The sequence below is a fragment of the Schistocerca serialis genome, chromosome 3 (assembly GCF_023864345.2).
Source record: "Schistocerca serialis cubense isolate TAMUIC-IGC-003099 chromosome 3, iqSchSeri2.2, whole genome shotgun sequence".
Lineage (NCBI taxonomy): Eukaryota > Metazoa > Arthropoda > Insecta > Orthoptera > Acrididae > Schistocerca > Schistocerca serialis.
Window position 1 is genome coordinate 133,990,931 of NC_064640.1, and position 23,691 is coordinate 134,014,621.

Sequence of the window (23,691 nt, forward strand, 5' to 3'; positions counted from 1 at the left end):
ATGTCATTTATACAGACAAAATAGAACTGCCTCCTGAATGGAGAATGCTAGTATTTGTACAAACACGGAATATTCCAGAATACTCAAACATTACAAACAAGATATTTCAAGTATCTTCCAGAAATGGTAAATACTAAGTAAGAAATATTTGCTGGTGATTAGATTTGAACTGGCAACCTACAGCACGTCAGACAGTGACAATAATGGCTGCTCCACATTGCTTACAGCACAGCTTGTGAAATTGCTCCCTCTCTTGGAGAAGCAGCGATCCGTTGTTTCTCAGGTCATCATTGGAATCAGCTACGGCATCCTAGATCTAGATCTTGTCAGTGGTCCTAAGTATGGTAGTACTGGAGGATTCTCGCATTCGGGTCACATTCTCTCATCCTCATCACTATGATGAGAATCAATGGTAGCCCCTCCCATCTAAGCTTCATGATCTTTGGGCAGGCAATCATTTTTCTTGAACAAGACACCACCATTGTCAATCTGTGCCTTAGGTCTGTAGTAGGACTTCAGATGGAAGTCATGGATGACATGTCTGCACTTTTGTCTTCTAGATGAAGCATGATAATCCTTGGCTCAGTATATGACTTCTGGATGGTAACAAAGGTTATTGTACAACCCGAAGTAGCATTTTAATAGCTTTTCCAGAAGTCTCAGTTTCTGCTCAGGTGTAAAAATCCATACTAAGTCTCCTGAGCTATATCTCAGTGGGTGATGTTCTTCTGCTGGGTATTCAGGGGCTGTATGCAAGCCTACTGTCTTACTTCCTTAGTCCTGATGATATATTTGATGAGTCATCCTGAATATCACCCAGTTGAAATGGGTACAGTGTATTAATTGTTGTTTGGCCTCATGACGTTGGAGCGGAAGGAATGGTGTGAAGCTTGTAGTGTCTTGAATGAGATTTTCACTCTGCAGCGGAGTGTACCCTGATATGAAACTTCCTGGCAGATTAAAACTGTGTGCCGGACCGAGACTCAAACTCGGGACCTTTGCCTTTCACGGGCAAGTGCTCTACCATCTGAGCTACCCAAGCATGACTCACGCCCTGTCCTCACAGCTTTACTTCTGCAGTACCTTGTCTCCTACTTTCCAAACTTTGCAGAAGTAGTGTCTTGCTTTACTGTGTTACAAGCGAATCTCATCACAGGCTGTATTGAATCCCACATTGTATCTTCAACATCAACGAACATTGAGAGCATATCCGCCAAGTATGTAACCGGAGACATACATTTGTGCGAACATTCAATTTCAGACATTTATGCTCATGTGCAAGATGGGCACCAGCATTGTTTGTACAGACAGGGCAGAACTGCCTCCTGGATGGAGCATGCTGCTATTTTTATGAACGTAGAATATTCCAGAATATTAAAGTGACTTTGGGAACCTCCACAAGAGATCTGTTTGAATCTTGTGGAATGGCGCTACTGCAGGGCAAATTGGTCTCAGATACTCCGGAGGTAATTGTGGCACCTGCTTCCATTGCTGGCATTCCTTATATTGGTTCAAGTCGTGTCTAATGGATTGGTAGAGACCTGTCCAGTGGGACTTGCATTTGATTCTGTGTAGAGTCTTCACGAATCTCAGTTGACGAGATCTTGGATCTGGCCACAGATGAAATGAGATTCCAAGCAACCATTTCCTCCCTACTGAATCATAGTTCCTCTTAAACCATGTCCTGTTGGTTAATTGGAATTCCCCTTGAGTCAGATCCTCCTCCTCGAAAGTGTCTGTGGTCCTCTTCAGTGTTGGATCTCCCTCCTGTCCAGTATCAGTGTCATTTATTGTATTGATGACTGAGGTTTTGTCCATGGTGCCATGTCCTGCCACAGGATTCCTTGAAATACAGTCAGTGGCATTCTGTTCATGTCCGTTTTTGTATACCACTGTGATGTCATACTCCTGAAGCTCCAGTACCCGTCTCACCATTTGACTTGTTGGATTCTTCAGGCTAATCAGTCAGCATAGAGAATGATGTTCCATCACTATGAGTAATAGTTTGCCAAATAAATATGGCCAGAACTTGTTGATGGTCCAAGCAACTGTAAGACACTCTTTCTTGGCTGTAGAGTACTTCCCCTCGGAATTGGAGAGTACCCTCAAAGAATAAGCTAGCACCTTTCTGAATTTGCACTAGAATTGCATCTATCCCATAACCACTAAAGACCTGTCTTGATGTCTTCATCTCAGAGTCCCAGAACTGGATAAGATATTAGCACCTCCTTAAGAACAAGGAAAGATCTTCCTTGCACTTTGTTCCAGAGAAATGTGACATCTCTGCACAATAGTTCTTTCAGTGGACAAGTCTTGGCACAGAAGTCCTTTAGAATAGCCAGTAGTATGAGCACATTCTGAAAAATCTTGTCACATCGTGTATGTGCCAGGAGCCAAAAAAATCTATGACTACTCTTATTTTCTTTGGAGCGAGACAGACTCCATCATCATTAAATAGCTGCCCAAAGATTTTCATTTTTTGGGCAGCAAAGAGGAACTTTTTCAGATTCATATGGTGGCTTGCAGTCTGAACGCACTTCAGCATGGTTGTGAGACAGCTTAGATGCTCTCTGAATGTCTTTAAAAAAACGGTGATGTCATCCAGATAGCAAAGACACATCATTCATTTAAGGTGTTGAATCAGGTTGTCCATCATTGTGTAGGAAAACAAACAAAGCTGGTAGTCTGCATGCTGACTTGCTGCACTGCATCAACAGGTGCACACAGTGAATGCTGGTTAGCCAGCTGGTCAAGGTCCAGCAGTGCCACTATGAGTAGAACATCGCATGCTCTCCTGTTGGTCTGTAATCTTTCTCACACAGTTTTAAATAAATTATTAGATAAAAAAATGATCATTTCACATCTTGTAGCTTCATTTGTTAGTTTCACTGTGAACTGACTATCATTGTGGTAATGGTCATACTTATTGTGGTATTCACAATTAAATAAGGTACTGCATCCTTATTTATTTATTGTTCCGTGGGACCAAATTAAGGAGAAGTCTCCATGGTCATGGAACGAGTCAATACATGGAATTATAACACGATAGTAGAAACAGATAAAATGAAATATAAAAAACATATTCAGGCGATAAGTCATAAGTTTAAATAAAGGAAATCAACAATGTAACACTGGAACCCGCTTAATTTTTTAGCTCTTCCAGGAGCTCCTCGACAGAATAGGAGGAGTGAGCCATGAGGAAACTCTTCAGTTTAGACTTAAAAGAGTTTGGGCTACTGCTAAGATTTTTTAGTTCTTGTGGTAGCTTATTGAAAATGGATGTAGCAGAATACTGCACTCCTTTCTGCATAAATATGTGAAGTAGACTACTTTTCGTGTTGAAGTGTCACTTATTTCAGATACTGTTCTAATGGTAAATAAAGCAACATTTAGTTTCTGAACAAGATCCTGGACATGGGCTTTCCACAACAGCTTACTATCTATCCGAACACCTAGGAACTTGAACTGTTCCATCTCACTTATAATATGCCCAATCTGTCTGATCAAAATATCAGTTCTTGTTGAATTGTGAGTTAGAAACTGTAAAAACTGAGTCTTACCGTGATTTAGCATCAAATTATTTTCCACAAGCCACGAACTTATTTCATGAACTACATTATTTGATACTGTTTCAATATTACACACAAGATCCTTCACTACTAAGCTGGTGTCATCAGCAAACAGAAATATTTTTGAATCACCTGTAATACTAGAAGGCATATCATTTGTATAAATAAGAAACAGCAGTGGCCCCACGACCCTTGGGGAACGCCCCACTTAACAGTGCCCCACTGGGACTGAACATCACTACCACTCTCAATATTGCAGAGAGTTACCTTCTGCTTTCTGTTCTTAAAGTAAGAGGCGAACCAATTATAAGCTACTCCCCTTACTCCATAATGATCCAACTTCTGCAGTAATATTTTGTGGTCAACACAGTTAAAAGCCTTCGTTAAATCAAAGAAAACACCTAGCATTTGCAACCTTTTATTTAATCCATCCAAAACCTCACAGAGAAAAGAGAATATAGCATTTTCAGTTGTTAAACCATTTCTAAAACCAAACTGTACATTTGACAGCAAATTATGTGAATTTAAATGCTCCAGTAACCTTGTATATACAACCTTCTCGATAACTTTAGCAAACACCAATGGCATGGAAATAGGTCTAAAATTGTCAACATTATCCCTGTGTCCCTTTTTATGAAGTGGCTTCACTACCGAGTACTTTAATCGGTCAGGAAACCGACCACTCCTAAAGGAAAAGTTACAGATATGGCTGAGATCTGGGCTAACATACATAGAACAATACTTCAATATTCTGCTAGATACCCCATCATATCTATGAGAGTTCTTGGTCTTTAGTGATTTAATTATTAACTCAACCTCCCTCTTGTCAGTATCATGGAGGAGCATTTCAGGTAACAGTCTCGGAACACTTTTTTCTAAGAGCGCTATGTGATTCCCTGTTGGGACTAGGTTTCTATTTAGTTCACCTGCTATATTCAGAAAATTATTATTAAATATTGTACATATACACGACTTATCAGTAACATGGACATTCCCACTACGCACTGATTCTATATCCTCGACATGTCTCTGCAGACCAGCCACATCCTTTATGACTGACCATATGGTTTTAATCTTATCCTGAGACTTAGCTATTCTATCTGCATACCACATACTGTTTGCCTTCCTAATAACATTTTTAAGCACCTTACAATACTGTTTGTAATGGGCTGCTGCATTTAGATTTTACCTGTTTCTAACGTTTTGATATAATTGCCACTTTGTTTTACAGGATATTCTTATCCCTCTAGTCAGCCACCCAGGCTGCCTGTTTGTGCTAGTACCCTGTTTTGAATGTTGTAACGGAAAGCAACTTTCAAAGAGCACGAGAAAAGCATTATATTTATCATCTACTGTATCAACGCTATAAACATCTTGCCACTCTTGTTCCTTGATAAGGTTTACGAAGGTCTCTACAGCAACTGGATCAGCTTTCCTAAACAGTTGATAACTATATTTAACATGTGTTGCAGCACAAAAATCTTTTAGAGTTAAAATTTGTACATCATGATCTGAAAGGCCATTCTCCTTTTTGCTAACAGAATGCCCTTCTAGTAATGAGGAATGAACAAAAATGTTGTCTATGGTTGTTCTACTGTTCCCTTGCACTCTCGTTGGAAAGAATACGGTTTGCATAAGATTATATGACTTAAGGAGGTCTACCAGCATCCTTTTCCTTGCACAATCACTTAAACAATTAATGTTGAAGTCACCACATATAACTAACTTTTTGTATTTCCTATAAAGTGAACCAAGAACCTCCTCTAGCTTTAGCAAAAATGTTGTGAAGTTGGAGTCTGGGGATCTATAAATAACAACAGTTAGAAGTTTAACTCCATTAAATTTATCCACACATTCAAACACCTTTTCAGTGCAGTACTTTGAAACATCAATTGACTCAAATGGGATGCCGTTTTTCACATACATGGCTACTCCCCCACACCCCAAAGAGCTCCTAGAAAAGCTGCCAGCCAACCTGTACCTTGGTAAAGGAAGCCTCTGAATTATCTCCTAAATCTTCACTAAATTTATCTCTAATACCTTGTATTTTTTGATGAAATATACTAATTCCCTCATTACTCGGATACCTAAGCTTTGTCAAAAGTGGTTCCTTTGTTAGAGAGACTTCCCTTAAGCAGGAATACCTATCAGCTGACTTCAGTCTAAAAAAGGTGCAATGAAAAATATGAGTCATTATAAATTTACATTTGATGCAGTGCTGCATATGAAACGTAGCTAACATATTGAATTTTTCTTTAAAGTTTGGAGGATATCTATATCTACTTCCAGTTGTGAGAAAATGAATTTTATATAGTGCATTCACTTCTGCTCGTGCATGCTGACAATACAGAGAGATTGAAATACTGTAGTCATAACATTCCATTGTATCTCCCAAAAGGTTTGAGATATCCAAACAAGATTTTAGCAGATATAACACACAGAGGGAAGACGATTTTGTTACGTGGCTAAAACATGAATTTTCTTATCTGATGCACTGTATGAGCAACTGCAGAGTTTTTCAGTAATAATGAAATTTTTTGAGGGTGAGTTATAGCTAGTTAAATGAAAATTAGTTTAGCTTTGCAACATCGTAAGTGAAGAAGTTGTTGTTGTTGTGGTGGTGGTGGTGGTGGTGGTGGTGGTATTTAGTCTGAAGATTTGTTTTAGGCAGTTCTCTTCACTATTGTACCCTGTGCAAACATCTTAATCTCTGAATAAGTACTGAAACATATATCCACTTTAACCTGCTTACTGTACTCATCTCTTGGTATCCTTCTCCAGTTTTTGTCCCCCACACTTCCCTTCAGTACTAAACTGATGATTCCTTAATATTTCACAATGCGCCCTATCAACCAGTCTTTTCATTTAGTCAAGTTATTTCACAAATTTCTTTTCTCCCCAGTTCTGTTAAGTACCTTCTCATTTGTTAAGCAACCTACTCATCAAATCTTCAGCATTCTTCTGTAGCAACACATTTCAAAAGCTTCTGTTCTCTTCTTGTCTGAACTTCATATTGTCCTCATTTCATTTGCTTACAAGGCTATGCTCCAGACAAATTCCTTCAGAAAAGACTTCCTAACACTTAAATTTATATTCAGTGTTAATAAATTTCTCTTCTGCAGAAATATTTCTCTTAACAATGCCCTTTTACATTTTATGTCCCCTCTACCTCAGCCACCATCAGTTATTTTACTGTCCACATTGCAAAACTCATCTATTGCTTGTAGGCTGATTGTATAAAAACGGCTGACTGGAAGTCAAGTTTGACTTCAGTTTGCAATGAACTATTCTCTATTGTACAGCACCAAGCATGAACCCACTGAAGGAAGTTTATTGTTGCTCTAAGTTAGCATGAAATATGCTTGGCAATACCACTACATCGGTTATAGGCATGATTATTGTGCTTTGACTGCAGATATTAATCATACATTGTAGATAAACAGTATGTGTTATAGAAGGTATCATGCTACAAAGATAGAGGACAATAAACAGAAAAAAGAGTGACCTTCAAATTTCAGCCCATAAAAAAAAAAAGATCTGTTGGTCCAATATAAAGGTACAGTAGGATGGGAGGGGGAGGGGAAGAATAAGGTTACTATAGTTCACAATTAAAATGAATAACTGTTTTTATGTAAATAAACTGTTAGTAAATTCTGCACTCATTGCATTGTGAGTCCTGATAGCTTCATTTTCTGTTGGTACTGGAACTTCTTCATTGACAGATTTACATCCCAAAGTTATGTGTGGTGCTTTTTACGCATTTTAATATACTCTGCTTAAGCTTCACATCTGAGATTGCTTGTACAATTCATGAAAAAGACCCTTGATGGTTCCCAAACATCTCTGCACTTTAACCATGAGGACATTTGATGGGTATATAGGTACATTCAGTAGTTCCTAAAACACCAGGAAAATGCGCTGTCCAATAAAAATCCCACTGGATTTTCCTCGCATCTTTTCTTCTGTAGGGGGTTGTGAAGGATTCTATCTCCAGTGAGGCAATGCAAGCTAATACTTTGTAGACACGCTGCAAGCTGTTGTTAGATTTGTTTCAAAAAATGGTGAACCACCATCTGAAAGCTTCCTGAATCATAAAATATTAATGTTGAAAGCAGCATGATCTTAGTGACTGGTTTCTCTCAGTTCGATTCAGCAGATACTCTCTCAACCTTAGTTCTAACCACTGCACAGTATTTTTGCCCAAATGAAACCTCAGTTTCGACAATTTATCATTTAATTCTGAGAATGGGTTCATCCTTTGTCAACCTCAGAATACTCAGATACCTGTAAAGTGAATGAAAGGAAATTGTATAATTCAGATCGTGTAAGGTTCTTGTACACATAATGCTGCTCACCACAGTGGCCATGAACGCTCAGAAAACAGAAATCGTGATATAGTATGGTTTCAAAACAATGTGTTGTTCTTTATCTTTATGACCAATACAGTAGAAAAAGTAGTATGAAGTGGAAAACAAATTCAAAGAACTGACCTGGGATCAGACCTGGGATCTTTTGCACTATACACCAGAATGCAATCTTTGAGCTATTGTACCAATCCTGTTTCCATGTTCTGATAAATATCGTGTTGCTAAATGGGTTATATTTTATTCATCAATGTGCATGCCATTGTCATAATAGCTTAAGCACATGTTAGGTAGTTACAAAATTAACACAACTTTTATTGTTACTGCTACAAGAGCTGAGAGAACACATTTATAAGAGATGTTCAGTCCATATTGGCTGCTGTAAAAACCAACATACTTAAGTCTTCATAGCAAATATTTAAAAATTTCCTTTCTTACTCTGGTGCTAAGTCTGTATAAAATGTCTTTAAACTAATCACACAAATTACAAGACATATACAAGAATTGTGAGAGCAATTTATTATATTTGCTCATTACATACATAGCTGATAGGTAGTTTCCTAAACTAACCTCACAGATTGAGGTAAAAAAGAGAAAGAAAGAAATTTATCTTCAACTTTATGGGAGTGGTATATCATAGATTTCGTGTGATGGCAACAACTTTTTTGCTATTTCAATTTGTATTTATACAAAATGAAATTGATGTTTTGATGATTTATGTCACTACATTGTAAACTGACAATCACATTTTAATCAGACTTTGATTCATAAATTTTCATCACGCAAAATTGATCATACTTTCACGGTGATATAATCTGGGATTGACGTTTGCACAGAGTGCATAGTTAAGCTTCATCTGAGGTTATTTTCTATGTTAATGTAAGGTGAAATTCTTTATACAGTTAGCCCTCAGTGTCTCATTCATATTACCCTTGATTTGCTTTTGTTAATGTTCATCTTATATCTCCCTTTCAAGACATTGTCCATTCCATTCAACTGCACTCCGAAATTCTTTGCTGTTCCTAGAATTGCAATGTTGTTGGCAAACTGCAAAATTTTTATTTCTTCACCCTGAACTTAAATTCCCTTTCCAGATTACTCATTGCCTTCCTTCAGAGCTTGCTCAGTGTACAGAGCAAATAACATTTGTGATAGGCTGCCGCACTGCCTCACTATCTTCTCAACCACTGCTGCCTTCAGTTGTCAAAAGCTTTCTTCAAATCTACAAATACTATAAACACAGGTTTGCCCTTTCTTAAATTATCTTCTAAGATAAGTGGTAGGGTCAGTATTGCCTTGTGTGTTCCAAAATTGCTCCAGAACCCAAACTGAACTTCCCTGAGGTCAGAGTCTACCAGATTTTACATTCTTCTGTAAATAATTCATGTCATATTTTGCAGTCATGACATATTAAACTGATAGTTTGGCAATATCCACACCTGTCTGCACCTTCTTTCTTTGGAATTACTACTGTATTTACTCGAATGTAACCCGCACTTCTTTCCGGTTTTTGTAATCCAAAAAACCGCGTGCGGCTTAGAATCAAGTGCAAAGTAAGCAGAAGTTCTGAAAAATGTTGGTAGGTGCCGCCACAACTAACTTCTGCAGTCGAATATATGTAGCGCTACACAGGCATGCTATGCAGGCACAAAGATAAATACTGGTGCCAAAACCTCTGTGTCAGTAAAACAAAAAAGGTGGAAGACGAGCTTTTTTCTCCGCCCCGAGTTTCGATCACTGCACTTTCATACATTATCTAACGAAGTAAATACAAATTCTGTATTGTTCATATTCGAATGTAGCAGCATTTCAATGTACTACGAAAATCTGACTGGCAAGACTGTTTGGGATGTTTGTCAATATGGCCAACTCTACATTCTGAATTTTTTCCTACCTGTGAGAAGAGATGGTTGCTAATAGGAACTTTTATGAATTGTGAATCACATGCAGTATTCTCTTCACCACAAGAATAATAGGAATATTTTGCCATGTATTATTTCGTGTTTGCTGCTATCTCATTTAAATCCTGTCTGCCTAATAAACTACAAAACTAGTGCGAGACAACAGCAAACATGGAAGAATATACATATCATGTCATGTTTATATTCGTATTATTCTTATGCTTAATAGTGATACAGTCAGAAATGAAGCACGGCAATTGACTAGATTTTTAAATCTAAGATGACTCTAATTTCTGTACAGAATCTAATGTACAAAAGAGGCGTCTGCAAAGATTTTCAAATGGAGAAAATTTTTCGCTTAACTCTTGTTCAGAACATCTTCTATCATACGCAGTCTATTATTTGGTTCTTGTTGATCATTATCAAAGAAAGCAACAGTGTAAGTAACAACAAATAGCAGTCTCTTGCATTGTTTCGCTAATGAGACGATTCCTCTCTTTTTTAAAAAAGACTGTAAACGGTGGTAGTGCGCACAAAAGCAAGCCATGCCATGAGTGGCGACAGGCCGTAAACATTCATTATCAGAATGCGACAAACAATGCATGACACAGTACGATATGCATTTTCAGCTTAGAGTGACGTAAACGCCTATAACAAAGAGAACGGCACTTATCAGATCAAAGAAAAATAAGCAATCAATTCAAACCAGACGAAGCACGTGAAAAAGGAAGGGTACCCGTATAAATACGGACGGAGCGCCTGACGCATAGCAGTGGCTACCTGGTAAAGCTTAACTGCTAAGCGTATGACTTGAACCAAATTACTGTAGCTGTATTGTCATTTATTCGTCCTAAGTTGTGCCTCATATTACAATAGACCAGCTTTGTTTCAATTTGGAGGTGCGGCCTAAAACTTTTCTCTTCTCTTGAATTTCGAGTCTCAAATTTCAGGTGCGGCTTAGATTCGGGAAATTTTTTTTTCTTGATTTTGAGTCTCATTTTTGAGGTGCGGCTTAGATTCGAGTGCAGCTTAGATCCGAGTAAATGCAGTATGTTCTTCTTGAAGTCTGTGGGCATTTTTCCTGTGTCACATATATCTTTGCACACCATGTGGAATAGTTTTGTCGAGGCTGGCTCTTTCAAGGGTATCAGCAATTCTGTGGGAATGTCATCTATTTCAGGCCACTTGTTTCGACTTAAGTCTTTCAGTGCTCTGTCATATTCTCACAGTATTCTATCTCATCTTCGTCTACTCCCCCCTTTTTCCATTATATTGCATTAAATTTCATTTCCCATGCATAGCCCCTGTAGATATTCCTTCCACCATTTGGCTTTCCCTTCTTTGCTTAGTATTGGTTTTCTTCTGTTTCAGGTCTTGATATTCGTGTAGCTGCTAATCTTTTCTCCAAAGGCCTCTTCAATTTTCCTGTGGGCAGTATCTATCTTTCCCCTAGCTATACATACTACTATAGACTTAGATTTGTCCTCTAGCCATTCCTGGTTAGCTATTTTTCACTTCCTGCTAATCTCATTTTTTAGATGAATCAAACAATGGAAATTTCAGGATGGAATGTAACAATGTTATGAAAAGGAAAGTTGATACTCACCTAGCAGAGATGCTGAGTCATGACTCAGCATCTCTGCTATATGATGAGTAGCAACTTTTCATTCGTTTAGATGTTTGTGTTCCTCTTCAGCTGCTTCATTTGCTGCATTTTTATATTTTCTCCTGTCATCAGTTAAATTCAGTATCTTCTGTCATATCCAAGGATTTCTACTAGGCCTTTCTATTTGCTTGTTTGATCCTCGCTTGTTTCCACTATTTCATCTCTCATAACTACCCATTCATGTTCTACTATACTCCTTTCCTTTGTTTCAGTAAATCATTGCCTAATGCTCTCTCTGAAACTCCCCACAACCTCTGATTCTTTTCACTTGCCCAGGACCCATCTTCTTAATTTCATACCTTTTTTTCAAATTCTTAAGTTTTAATATACGATTCAGAACCAATAAATTATGGCCAGTCAACATCTGCTCCCGGAGGTGTCTTACAGTTTAAAATCTGGTTCTGAAATATCTGGCCTACCATTATATAATCAGTCTGAACATTTCCAGTGTCTCCAGGTCTCTTGTATATAACATTATTTCATGATTTTTAAACAAGGTGTTAGCGATAATTAAATTATGCTCTGTGCAAAATTTTACCAGGTGGCTTCCTCTTTCACTCCTTTCCCCCAGTCCATACACTCCTACCATTTTTCCTTACCTTCCTCTTTGTACTACAGAATTAATCACCCATCAAAATTAAATTTTCCTCTCTCTGAACTATCTGAATAATTTGTATTATCTCACCTTAGATTTTTTCAATCACTTCATAATCTACAGAGCTAGTTGGCATATGAACTTGTACTGCTGCAGTGATTGTGGGTTTTAATGTCTATCTTATGCTGCTCGTGGTAGCATACCCGCACTCCTATTATCATATCCATTGTTGGACCTACTGCTGCATTACCTCTATTTGATTTTGTATTTATAACCCAGTACTTGCCTGACCAGAAGTCTTGTTCATCCTGTCACCAAACTTCTCTAGTACACACTATATCTAACTTCAAAATGTCCATTTCCATTTTCAGATTTTCTACCATACCAACCCGATTAAAGGATCTACCATTCCACAGTGCATTCTGTAGAATGCCAGTTCTGACTGCCTTCTCTTGGAGATGGGGGAGTTACTAAGTCAGGGGGGGGAAATAGTCCCTTTTGTTGCAAATTCAGTGGAATTGTGTTACCCAGTCACTTTTAATAATTGACAACTGTTACTGAAACTTACCAAAGTATTTTCTTTCTACACCTCAGTGATCTGAGAAATAGGAAGAAATTCACACCAAACTACACACCATCTGTTTGATTCTCTGAATGAAGGACTAAACTTTCTCACCTCAGATATCTTTTAGTTCATCAAAGATATTGATAATCTGTTTTCTCCTTGACAAGTTTTCTGCAAGTCATCAGAGTGATCACAGCTTCAGAACAACGAAGTACATTGTGTCAACCAGAACTACAATTCCAGAGCTGAAAAGGAGAATAGTTCTGTTAATTAAAACATTGTTAATTCCTTTTACAAACCACTTGCAACTATCTATCAAGAAGAAAACAGATTATATCTTTAACATATCAACAGATATTTGAGATGAAATAGTTCAGGAATTCACTCTGAATGGGGATAGGAAAAAAAGATGGTGTGCTGTGAATTGTTACAATATTTCTCAGATCATTCCAGTATAACAATGAAATCTTTTTCCAAATTCTTCAGTTTTAATGTATGATTCAGAACCAATAAATTATGGCCAGTCAACATCTGCTCCCGAAGGTGTCTTACAGTTTAAAATCTGGTTCTGAAATATCTGGCCTACCATTATATAATGTCTGAACATTTCCAGTGTCTCCACTGTTCATTACTAAAAATTCACTCGGTTGCAAGAAATCCCAAAATTACAACAGAAGGAGTTATTTATTTGCCCCAGGCATCTTATCCTTTTTCTTCTTCAGAGAAGTATCATTGGTGGTGAATTTTGAGTAACACCTACATTTCTCTTGTTGCCATGTTAAAATTTGCTACTTTTCCAAAACAGAGCAGAATTTTCACAATATCACCCCACATGACAAGCTAATGCAGTTGCAGTTGTGACAGGATCCTCAAATAGTGGTTTATTAAATGAGGCACTAAGGACATGTCAGGTCAGTAGATTATGAAAAAGCACGTTCTAGGTATAAAAATAAACATATAATGTCTTCACTTATGTTGATGCAAGGCCAAACTAATTCTCATTTAAACAGATATTGATGACCCTAAAAAACTACGTTATTCCATTGAAGAAGTCTGTAGCTGCTGTTATATCATGTTAGATTAAGATGTTCAGCATGTTAACCATATAACAAAATACTCTCATGTTTGTGTGCTTTTATTTATCAAAAACTCCTTTGGGTGTCTTGAACCATTTAGGAGATACAATGGACTTTATGAATATTTCATTCTCACTATGTCATTAGCAGGCACAGGTAGATGTGAAAACACTATATAAAATAAGCTTTCTTGAGATTGGAGGTAGATATAGATGTCATCTTAAGGTTAAAGAAAAATTCAGTGTGTTAGCTACATTTAATTTGCAGCAATGTGTGGTCTAATACACACCAATAGCTACTACATATTTTTCGTTGCACAGTACTCAAATTTCATGCAGGTAGGTAACTAACCCCTAAACATCTTGCTAACTAGGACCATTAATGAAAATATAGGCAGTTCATCATGAAACTGCTATATGAGGTATAACTAATCAAAGAATCAAAATTTTTCACCTAATAATTTCTCTAATATTGTTTGAGAAATATTGCCGAGATGCCAACGTGAGAGTTCCTTAATTCTGCAATAGTAGCATGTGGCCACCTGCTGGCTAGCCAGCAGATGCATGTCCGCTGCCATCGATGCTGCAACCCTGCTGCCACTGTACGCTGCCCCATTCAATAATGCAGGGATGTTCTTGCAATGGTTCAGGCCGCTACATGCTGATTCTGCTTTGTGGATAACCTGCTTTCTTTGTGTGTGTACGTATACACTTGAAGTTGGCTGGTGTTTTACATAGTCCAAATGGCATGACTTTGAACTCATAGAGACTGCCAGGAGCTATGAAGGCAGTCTCTCTGCCTTGTCAACCTTTATTAGCCAGTAGCCTGTCTACACATACATAGTTGAGAAATACTTTGCTCCTGTCAAGAAGTCTAGGATGTCATCTGTGTGTGGCAATGGATTGATAGCTTTCTTCGTAATTTTGTTCAGTTGTCAGTAGTTGATGCAGAAATGCCATGTCCATCCATCTTCTTCACAAGGACCACGGGAGAGTACCAAGGATTTTCTGAAGGTACAGTGGTGTCATGTTGCAGAATCTTGTGTACTTCCTCCTGAATTATGCATAGTTCAGTCGGTGACCCCATATGCAAGTGCTGGGTAATCGCTGGATGATCCCCAATGTTAATACAGTGTTTTACACTAGGCTGCCTGGTCTGTCTTTTCCCCACTCCAGATCTGAAAGCATCCAAAAACTGTATAGAATGGCTAACACTCGTCAACATTGTTCATCAGTCAGGCCAGTTTCTGTTGGGAGTTTGATAGTAGTTTCCTCCACTGTGTTGTCTGTAGTTGCTGCCCACCCTGGACAGGTTCAACTGTTTCTATGCACATACCTTTAGGGATGAGTTGTGTGAATGCTCCTGACAGTGATCCAAAGTTGTCCTTGACCACCTGCAATGCTTACAATCATCACCAAAGTGTAGATTTATTTTGTGAATCTGAGTAACTCTTCACAATCTACAAAGCTTCACAGTTTAATTGAGCAGCTAGATTGATGACTGGAACTCATTTCATTGATGATGGCAGGGGAACAACATTGTCAGCGACAAATGACCACCCAGGGCAGTTTTTGTTATTTGTGCTTTTTGGAATAGCTTTGTAAATATGGAGCTCTAATCTTCCACAGCCTATGCGAGAAGTCTCATCTGAGAAAAACATTATGACTATGTTCTTTTAAAACAACAAATTCAAAGGACAGTGTTCTGTCATTGATAGTTACTCCTGCAGTACATGTTCCTGTCAGTTGGACATATTTCCCATATGTGACCTTCAGCACAATTGCTTTCATATCATGGAACATAGTGTTATTTAGCTGACAGTGATAAGCATTTGACATTACAAGAAAAAGGAGCCCCTGTGTCGACTAGTGCTTGGACAGTTTGTATGTTGCTGCTGGTAAATCTTTCGGGATGCAAGGTTGTGGTCCAAGAAACTCTTCTGTTCCTGATGTTTCATTCAGGACTGTGCTGGACGTCCTCAGAGGCGCTGCTCCACTAAGTCTTGCCGACAGGCCGATTGGTCGTCCAAGAGTGACATAAATTTTGCAGGAAAGGGAACGTGGTCTAAGTAACATGTGATGAGCAGAGATAATTCTTGTCAGAGATATAACTTAACTATCGATTGTCATCTTGTCAAAGGTAAAACTGTCTAGCGATTCTCCAGAGCTGCTATCCATATGTTGCTAAGTTACATTGCATCCTCTTTCCTACAGTATTTGTGTCACTCTTGGACGTCCGACCGGTCAGTCATCAAGACTCAGCAAAGGCGCGCCTCTGAGTATGTCCACCGCAGTCCTGGACGAAATGTCAGGAACAGAAGAGTTTCTAGGACCACGACCTCACATCCTGAAAGATTTTCCAGCAGCTATGTCAACAGGTTGTGAAGGCCTCCATTCTATGATCAGTTTGTATGTTGATCAGATTTCCTGATATCTTGATAACTGTCTTCCATGGAGAGTTTTATTCTGTGATGGCCTCCATAGATGGTCACTTCAGTTATTTTGTCTGAATTTAGTGGCTAGCACCTCTGCATGGCAAGAGGGAATGGCTCCAGTGTGTTGGGGAGTGACATCATCTAGGATATGGCAGTAGGCTTCATCCCAGAGGTCAACTATAATCATCTGCAATTGCCTGGTGTGACTAGGACTGTTGTGATGGTTGACATCTTGCAGCATAGTAGTTGGACATTCTTTGTCTGTCTCTGCAGTGCTGTACACAGCAGATGCATACTGGTTTGTTGTCCTCTGTCCTCCAAATATTTGTTCTTCTGTGGGGCATTGTACTTGGTAGAGGAGTTGGTTGTACCTGCATAGGTCCCATACTGAGATTTTCTTTTGACAGCTGCAGCATAAGTCTGAGTTTGCTGAATCCATTCTTCATGGAGCATTCAACTGGTGGTGGAGATTGGTGCTAAAGATCAATTCATGTCTTCTTCAACATTCTCTATTACCTCCTGATGTATGAGGTTGCCCTTTGTGGCTGCTACCTCTTGTGTACTCAGTCTGACATTACTGGTGTGTGTGTGAGAGAGGTGAGGCTGTGGTGGACTTCCACAACTGCCACAGGGACAACATTCAGAAGTCAGCCTCACATCTTTCATCCAGTTCTTTTCTGTTGCATTTCCTTGATGCACTTACATCACTTGATGCGTTCCTTTGGCATTGTGACTTACTTTGGTACCTGTATTCTGTGGTCCCTTTCATCAGGAGTGAGATTTTGTTGGCTTCTTTCATATTTGGATTCAAAATTTGGTATAGGGAGAAAACATTCTGTTTGTAAGACTGTATCATTTTGCCATGATGTTGGGGCTTGTACTTCATTTGTCCCACTAAGTGGAATTGCTGCTGATTGTCACCAAATGTTTTCTTCATTTCAGCCTGGAATTTGCCCCAGCTGTTAGGAGCTTCTCTTTGTTGTTCTCAGTCCTTGCTGGGCTATTTCATCCAAGTAAAATTACACATTTGCCACACACATCATGTCATCCAACCTGTTATATTTAGCAACCCAGTCGCATACTTTCAGCCATTTCATCGGGTCTTGACCAGCATCTTTGGAAAATACTAATCAGTGTCTGCTGTGCAGCTGACTTGACTACTGTTTTGGAATCCATTGGTCTCCTGAATATATAGACCACAGGAATGATGTACTGCTGATATTCTGGTTCCTGTCTGTGCAGGCAACAGCTCTTATGTTGCCTAATTGGAGCCACTGTGATGTAAATGTTTTAAAATACTAGGCACCTCCACTAAACAGTGTCACATTGTAACTGCAATCAAGTCCACATCAGCCAGTAGTGCAGTGAAGTACAACACTTAGCAGTGAAAGCACATTTATTGCAGACACCGACATACAAACCAAACCGAACTGCCCCCTGGAAGGGGGGTAGTATTATTCATAAAACACTTGAGTATTCTAGTATATGCAAACACTACACATATAAGAAAATTTGGGAACCACCTGGAGATGATAAATACTAAATAACAAATACTTGCTGGTGATCAGACTTGAACTGGTGACCTGCAGCATCTCAGCTAGCTATGCTAACTCCTACGCCACATTGCATGCATCACAACTTGTGGCAATATTTTTTGTTGCACAAATAGTTTTGAGCTGCATTTTTACTAATGTAAACATAAATGGCCAATTTGAAGAACCACAGCTGATGTAGATAATGTTAAGGTATACATGAAAGAAATCATAACCCATCATCTATTTCTTATATATTTTTGCTCTGAAACATAGATGTCAAATGTGTATCAACATTCCATTTTTTAGGTCTGGAAACTTATCTGGTGCAACATTTGCATGTTTAACAGATAATTCTTACATTAATTTCACTAGTTTAACATTACTTGATGATATTGTGTGAGCCTAGAGACAAATAAAATATTCAGAATACACAGTTACGTGTAACATAAAACAAGAAATACATTCTGAAAATTTGAAGTAGATTATGCTGCATTATACTTATCTGTGCAATTTCTCTTGAATTCAATTTATTTTCACTGATGTTTTCCATTTGTTTAAGGATTTGAAGGAGATTACTGTGAAATTGATATAGATGAATGTGCACTCAGAACAGCACAGTGTGCAATAGGACGGTTTCATTCATGTGAAAATGTTCCTGGTAGCTACAGATGTAATTGTAAACGTGATTTTTGTGGTCAGAGGTGTCATATTTCTAATCCTTGCACAGAGGTAAGTAATCAAAATGCTTCATATACAGCTCATTCAGATATTTACACTTGTGTTTGTAGCCATGGAGAATTACTGTTTAAACCTCTTGCTGTACCATTTATTTTGACAAATTCCATGCCCAAGTGGCTGGAGATGACGTGTGCTAAATGGGCCAGTCTGATGCAGGAGACAGTCGTAATACAAGCTGACATTTGGATACTTGTTTCATACTTACATGATTATTTGTTTCACATGATACACCTCTAGTGGATGTCAATGCTACTTTAAACCCACAACTCTAAAAATTAGTGGTTCTGCATGGTATGGTGGTTTCAAAAGCATTATGGTAGGTATAAAGCTACTTTCCACTCCGTGCATTCTCATGTTATCTCACTTCATAATTTGTGTTTTATGCAAGCTTTGCACATCCTTGTATTTTTAGGTGTCAGATCAATATTCTTCAGTAAAGACCCAATATTGTACTTGAATTTGAAGAGCTGTTTTACTTAGCGAAGGTTTTCCACACTTTTCGTAGTTCAGTGACTGCACATTTTTAAGAATTACCTCTGCTATATTTATTCTGTAATCAACAAATGTTTCCTTTCTTTGACTATGGATAATATATCTGTTATTTATATGTATAAATGTTTTCAGTGTCATTTAAGGAATTGATTTGGAAACAGTCCAACATCTGATCTTGATGGTCAATGTCATCTATTTATTTGAGGGTGCATTTGGGCTCATTGTTATTTTAACTTTTTGTCTATGTGTTCAATCATCTCTACACCTTTGTGTTTCAGTGATATCATATACATGTCGGCATGCTTTTGTTTCTGTCTCAGAGGCAACAAATTATTTCAACTTCTCCATAAACATTCTCCTTTCTTTAAAATTTGTTTTTGATAATCTTCAGGTGTTTGTTGCCTCTTTCTGCATACTGTCCCGATTGCATTTGTGTTTTCCTGGTGTATTTTTAAAATGTGATTGCAGGAGGAATACTAGTTGTCAAGAAACAAACCTTTTTCGGTACAAATTTTGACAAGTCAATGACAGCAGTCTCTGATGCACTGTTATTCAGATCAGTTTTGTATTGCCCAGAATATATTTTGAAATCGTTTCAAAATCCAGTATTTGCCCCACATAGTTCATGAACTTTTAATCCAAATCTCGCTGTTTTCAGTGGATTACATTATTTATCTGCTAAAGTCTTTTACATTTCATCAAGGATTCATCTAAACAGACATGTTCGTACAGTGTGTAATTTCTTCAAATATCTCATTCCAAAGGTTGATGATACGTCTTATCTTTCGAAGCCGGTCAATATTATCTGCAGTTTCATTGTTGCAAAAATGTAAAAATCTCAAAATTTGTTTAAATCTTTTAAAAGGCATATTGACATTTCTACTAGTGGTCTTTTAGACAAATACTTGTGGATATTTTGTTTCCTGACTTGAGCCATCAAAATGCACAGAGCGTAGTAGGCCTTCATTTTGTAAAGTGTAACAGAATACCAAGTGTTGTCCACTTTCTGTTACTGAGCGAGGTGGCGCAGTGGTTAGACACTGGACTCACATTCGGGAGGACGATGGTTCAATCCCGCGTCCGGCCATCCTGATTTAGGTTTTCCGTGATTTCCCTAAATCGCTCCAGGCAAATGCTGGGATGGTTCCTTTCAAAGGGCACGGCCGACTTCCTTCCCCGCCCTTCCCTAATCCGATGAGACCGATGACCTCACTGTCTGGTCTCCTTCCCCAAACCAACCAACCACTTTCTGTTTGTTCCATATGTTGTCTGTTATCTGTCCTATGAAGAGACTTTTTTCCGTAACAAGTATGTCCCAAAATTTGCCATTAAACATAATAGAAAATAGTTCTAATAATCTTGGATGTACACTTAATTGATTTTAAACGTATGCTTTTATACAATGAGCCTTAGAATATTTCCAAATGATTGTTGTGTTTTTCACTTCCTGCCAGAACCATGATACATGTCATTTACGTATTGAATTTTCATCTTCACTGTTCTCATCTTTAATTAAACATGTTGCATGCTTTCTAGTTTGTATAATCACCTCGCTATCACTGGACTCTTCATAACTGCTTCCATGTAAACGTTTCTCTCATAACATTATGTAAGGGTTTATTAAATTTTTCTTCAAAAATGAAAGTATAAAACCATTAACACGCTTGCTTTCTAAAGTAGATTTAATAAATTGTGGCCAATTCTTGTAGCATAAGAGTAAGAACTATATCCTGACATGTGTTTGTCTCATGAGTTAGACTCGTGATGTTTATGTTTCTCCCGACTTATTGCTGCAATTGTGACTCATGATGTTTACGTTTGGCCTGCATTTGTGTCAACGAATCTGGCTTGAGAGACTTATGTTTGATCCCAAATTGTTACCACCAGTTGGACTCGTCAAGGTACGGCAAGGGGTTAAAGATATTATTACTTCAGAATTAGTTTTTGTGCTATGAGAATTATGAATAAATGTTGTAGGTTTATGGAAAGTTCTGGCTGAAAGTAATTAATTTAGGAGTAGGGATAACAACTCACAGAATAGTAGAGGCAGTGAGTTGCCCTTCGCGTGCGCGTGCGCGCGCGCGCCCACACACACACACACACACACACACACACACACACACACACACATTACTACCACCACCACCACCACCACCAGGGCTGCAGTTCCAGTTCGGCAGGTAGGCATTGTGTATTCAGCCAGCACAATGTAGCTGTACAGGTGAGTGGGTGAGGGAGGGAGGGGGGGGGGAGCGGCACATCAGCCAGTGACTCATCGCTTCTACTATTCAGTTAGTTGTTAGATTTACTCCTATACTATATAGAAATATGAATAGTTAATATGAAATGACCAGTAGCTGCACACACATAAAAAAGAAACAAAGTCATCTCCTTACCAACTGTTGGCAACAGCTTTGTAGGTAGTGGGAGGGTCAGTGGTGGGGGCTGCTGCTGTAGTCTAGTACTTAACTCTCACTGATATGTCACACAGACAGTTTCATTCCATTTAATCGTGTTACAGTACACTGTAACTGTAATGCCAACTTAGTTAGTGGATGTGATTGATCTGACAAATGATTTGTTTGCCAATTGCAAAAAGATTTAACTTACCTATAAAGATTAAAAAACTATTAACATAGAGGAAAACCATGAATAGATGGTTATGAACTCGCGTTTCTGTTTCTTGTAAAAGGTTTTTTAAGAAACAGAAACACAAAACACACTAATGAATTAGGCATAATGCACAGGACAGCTTCTACTGTGGCACACAATGGCGTACTGTGAGTATGTAAATAATGTTCACTCCACAATATAGTAAAATACGGCTCTCCTTCCACCCTTTAAAAACAATTTCAGTATGATGGCTGCATTTCGTGTACAGTAAAGTACTAAGTGACCACATTTTTACTGCAATTTCTCCAAATTATATTCTGTAGGTTACTTAACTTCAAAACATCATAATAACTATGACCATTAAATGCAGACTATGATGTAAGGCTATATGATGCAAAAGAATCGAAGTTTTTAACCAAATGGTTTATTTATGATTGCTTGATAAAGATTGCTAACTTCAGAAGTATATAAATTTTTACCTTATTTGCATAAAAATATTTTTGTAGTGGCACAATGGCAGAAGCAAGAATCAATGCATATTTGGCAGTCCTTCCTCTACCCCTTCCCCCTCCTCGCCCTTGTGGCCGGCCCCACTTGGCCCCCTCCCAACCCTTGCAGGCCCCATCACCTGGTGAGGCTTCTGCCCACAGAACAGGCAGCATAGTGAGCATGGGGAACCTGAGACACAGCTGCAATTGCTTGATGTCTTGCCATTACCACTTGACTCACTGAAACGTCAATTACAAAGTAATTTTAATGGGAGTGTACAGTAATACTTCTCATAGAGTGTGACATTTAATTCAAGAACCCTACTACTCATTAATATAATAAGAGATGTACATGTAATTGTGAAGAGAAGTAATGCTTCACAGAGAAAATAATTGTTGATGTGTGAAGAGGGAAACTTAAGTTCACACTGATGAATGTGTATGATGACACACACTATTAAACAGTGGTGGACAACTTCCCCACTCTGTCACTTATTCAGAATGAATAAAGAAAACCATTCATCATAAGGTGGAGGTGCTGAGTTGTGGGTTGGAGCATAAACAAATGTAATTCAAGCACTGAATGTCTAGAGGAACTGTGCCTCAGGTGATAGTAGTTAGTTAGTGCACCTTTGGAAAAGTATGTACTTAGCAGACTAAGCAAATATGATAGGGATCCCCCTTTGTACACAAACAATGTTAGGTAGTTTATAAGCAACAATGGGTACTGCACAACAGGAACAAAGTAAAGCACAACTCCACAGAGAGGCATTATTAATTAAAGTGCCTGTGGCTATCAGTAGGTGAATAGGTGAAGCCTTTAATAACTACCAAAGTAAAATAATATCACAAGTTGTCTCCTAATCTCCTAAGAAATTTCTCTCTCCTAATCTCCTAAGAAATTTTGACTATTAAGTTAAATCTCTTAATGGCCCAAAAATTACTGCCCAAACAGACTGGAATTTATGCCTGACTCATGGCCATAATCTCACACAGATCCCTTGAGTATAGAATTGTTGTCAGTGATAAGAAAAGATCATTAACCATACCCATCTTTAAGAAAAGAAGTGGTGGGTGGACTCTATCTGTAGAACTATCCATCCTGTATCACTCTCACCCTTTTGTAGCAGAATTCTAGCAGATATTCTTTATTTGAGCATTATTACTAGTCTGGAACAAATGACCTCCATGAAAACAAGCGAGTATTATGAGAACATTCCAAGTTGCACCATTTACATACAATATCCTAAGTGCCATGGATGGAGGGAATGAGAAGTTCTGTAATTTGTAAGCTGCCCAAAAGTTTTTATTCGGAAATGTATTTCTGTGGAGCATTTAACAAGATTTGCATTAGTTGTTGTAATGCATGTGCTCCCACTGTAGGTAGTAGTAATTAGCATACACTAACCAGCACCAGAACTGATTTGTACAGAGCATTCAGATTAATTATTTTGTTATGTGCTTTTATTTGAAAGGGAAAAATTGTTAGCTTTTTTCTTTGTCTATTAGTTCTTGTTAAATTGTTATTGTGTCTGAGTGTGTTCAATACACCCAGATTAATAGAACTCATTTTCTAGGGTAACTGTAGTGAGTGTGTTTTGAATTGTTCCTTGTTTCCAATAACTTGATTGGGGTTCTTTTTTGTTTGTTTGTTT

The 23,691-nt window shown here is 38.2% G+C and overlaps 1 protein-coding gene across 1 annotated transcript in view; it reads left to right on the plus strand.

The window, feature by feature from the left end:
• The window catches only part of LOC126469832 (protein crumbs), a 346,090-nt gene that overhangs the window by 316,229 nt on the left and 6,170 nt on the right, over positions 1–23,691 (plus strand). The window contains exon 30 of the mRNA XM_050097122.1: positions 18,265–18,434. Within this exon, the coding sequence (XP_049953079.1) occupies positions 18,265–18,434 (170 nt within the window). The remainder of the gene's footprint in view (positions 1–18,264; positions 18,435–23,691) is intronic.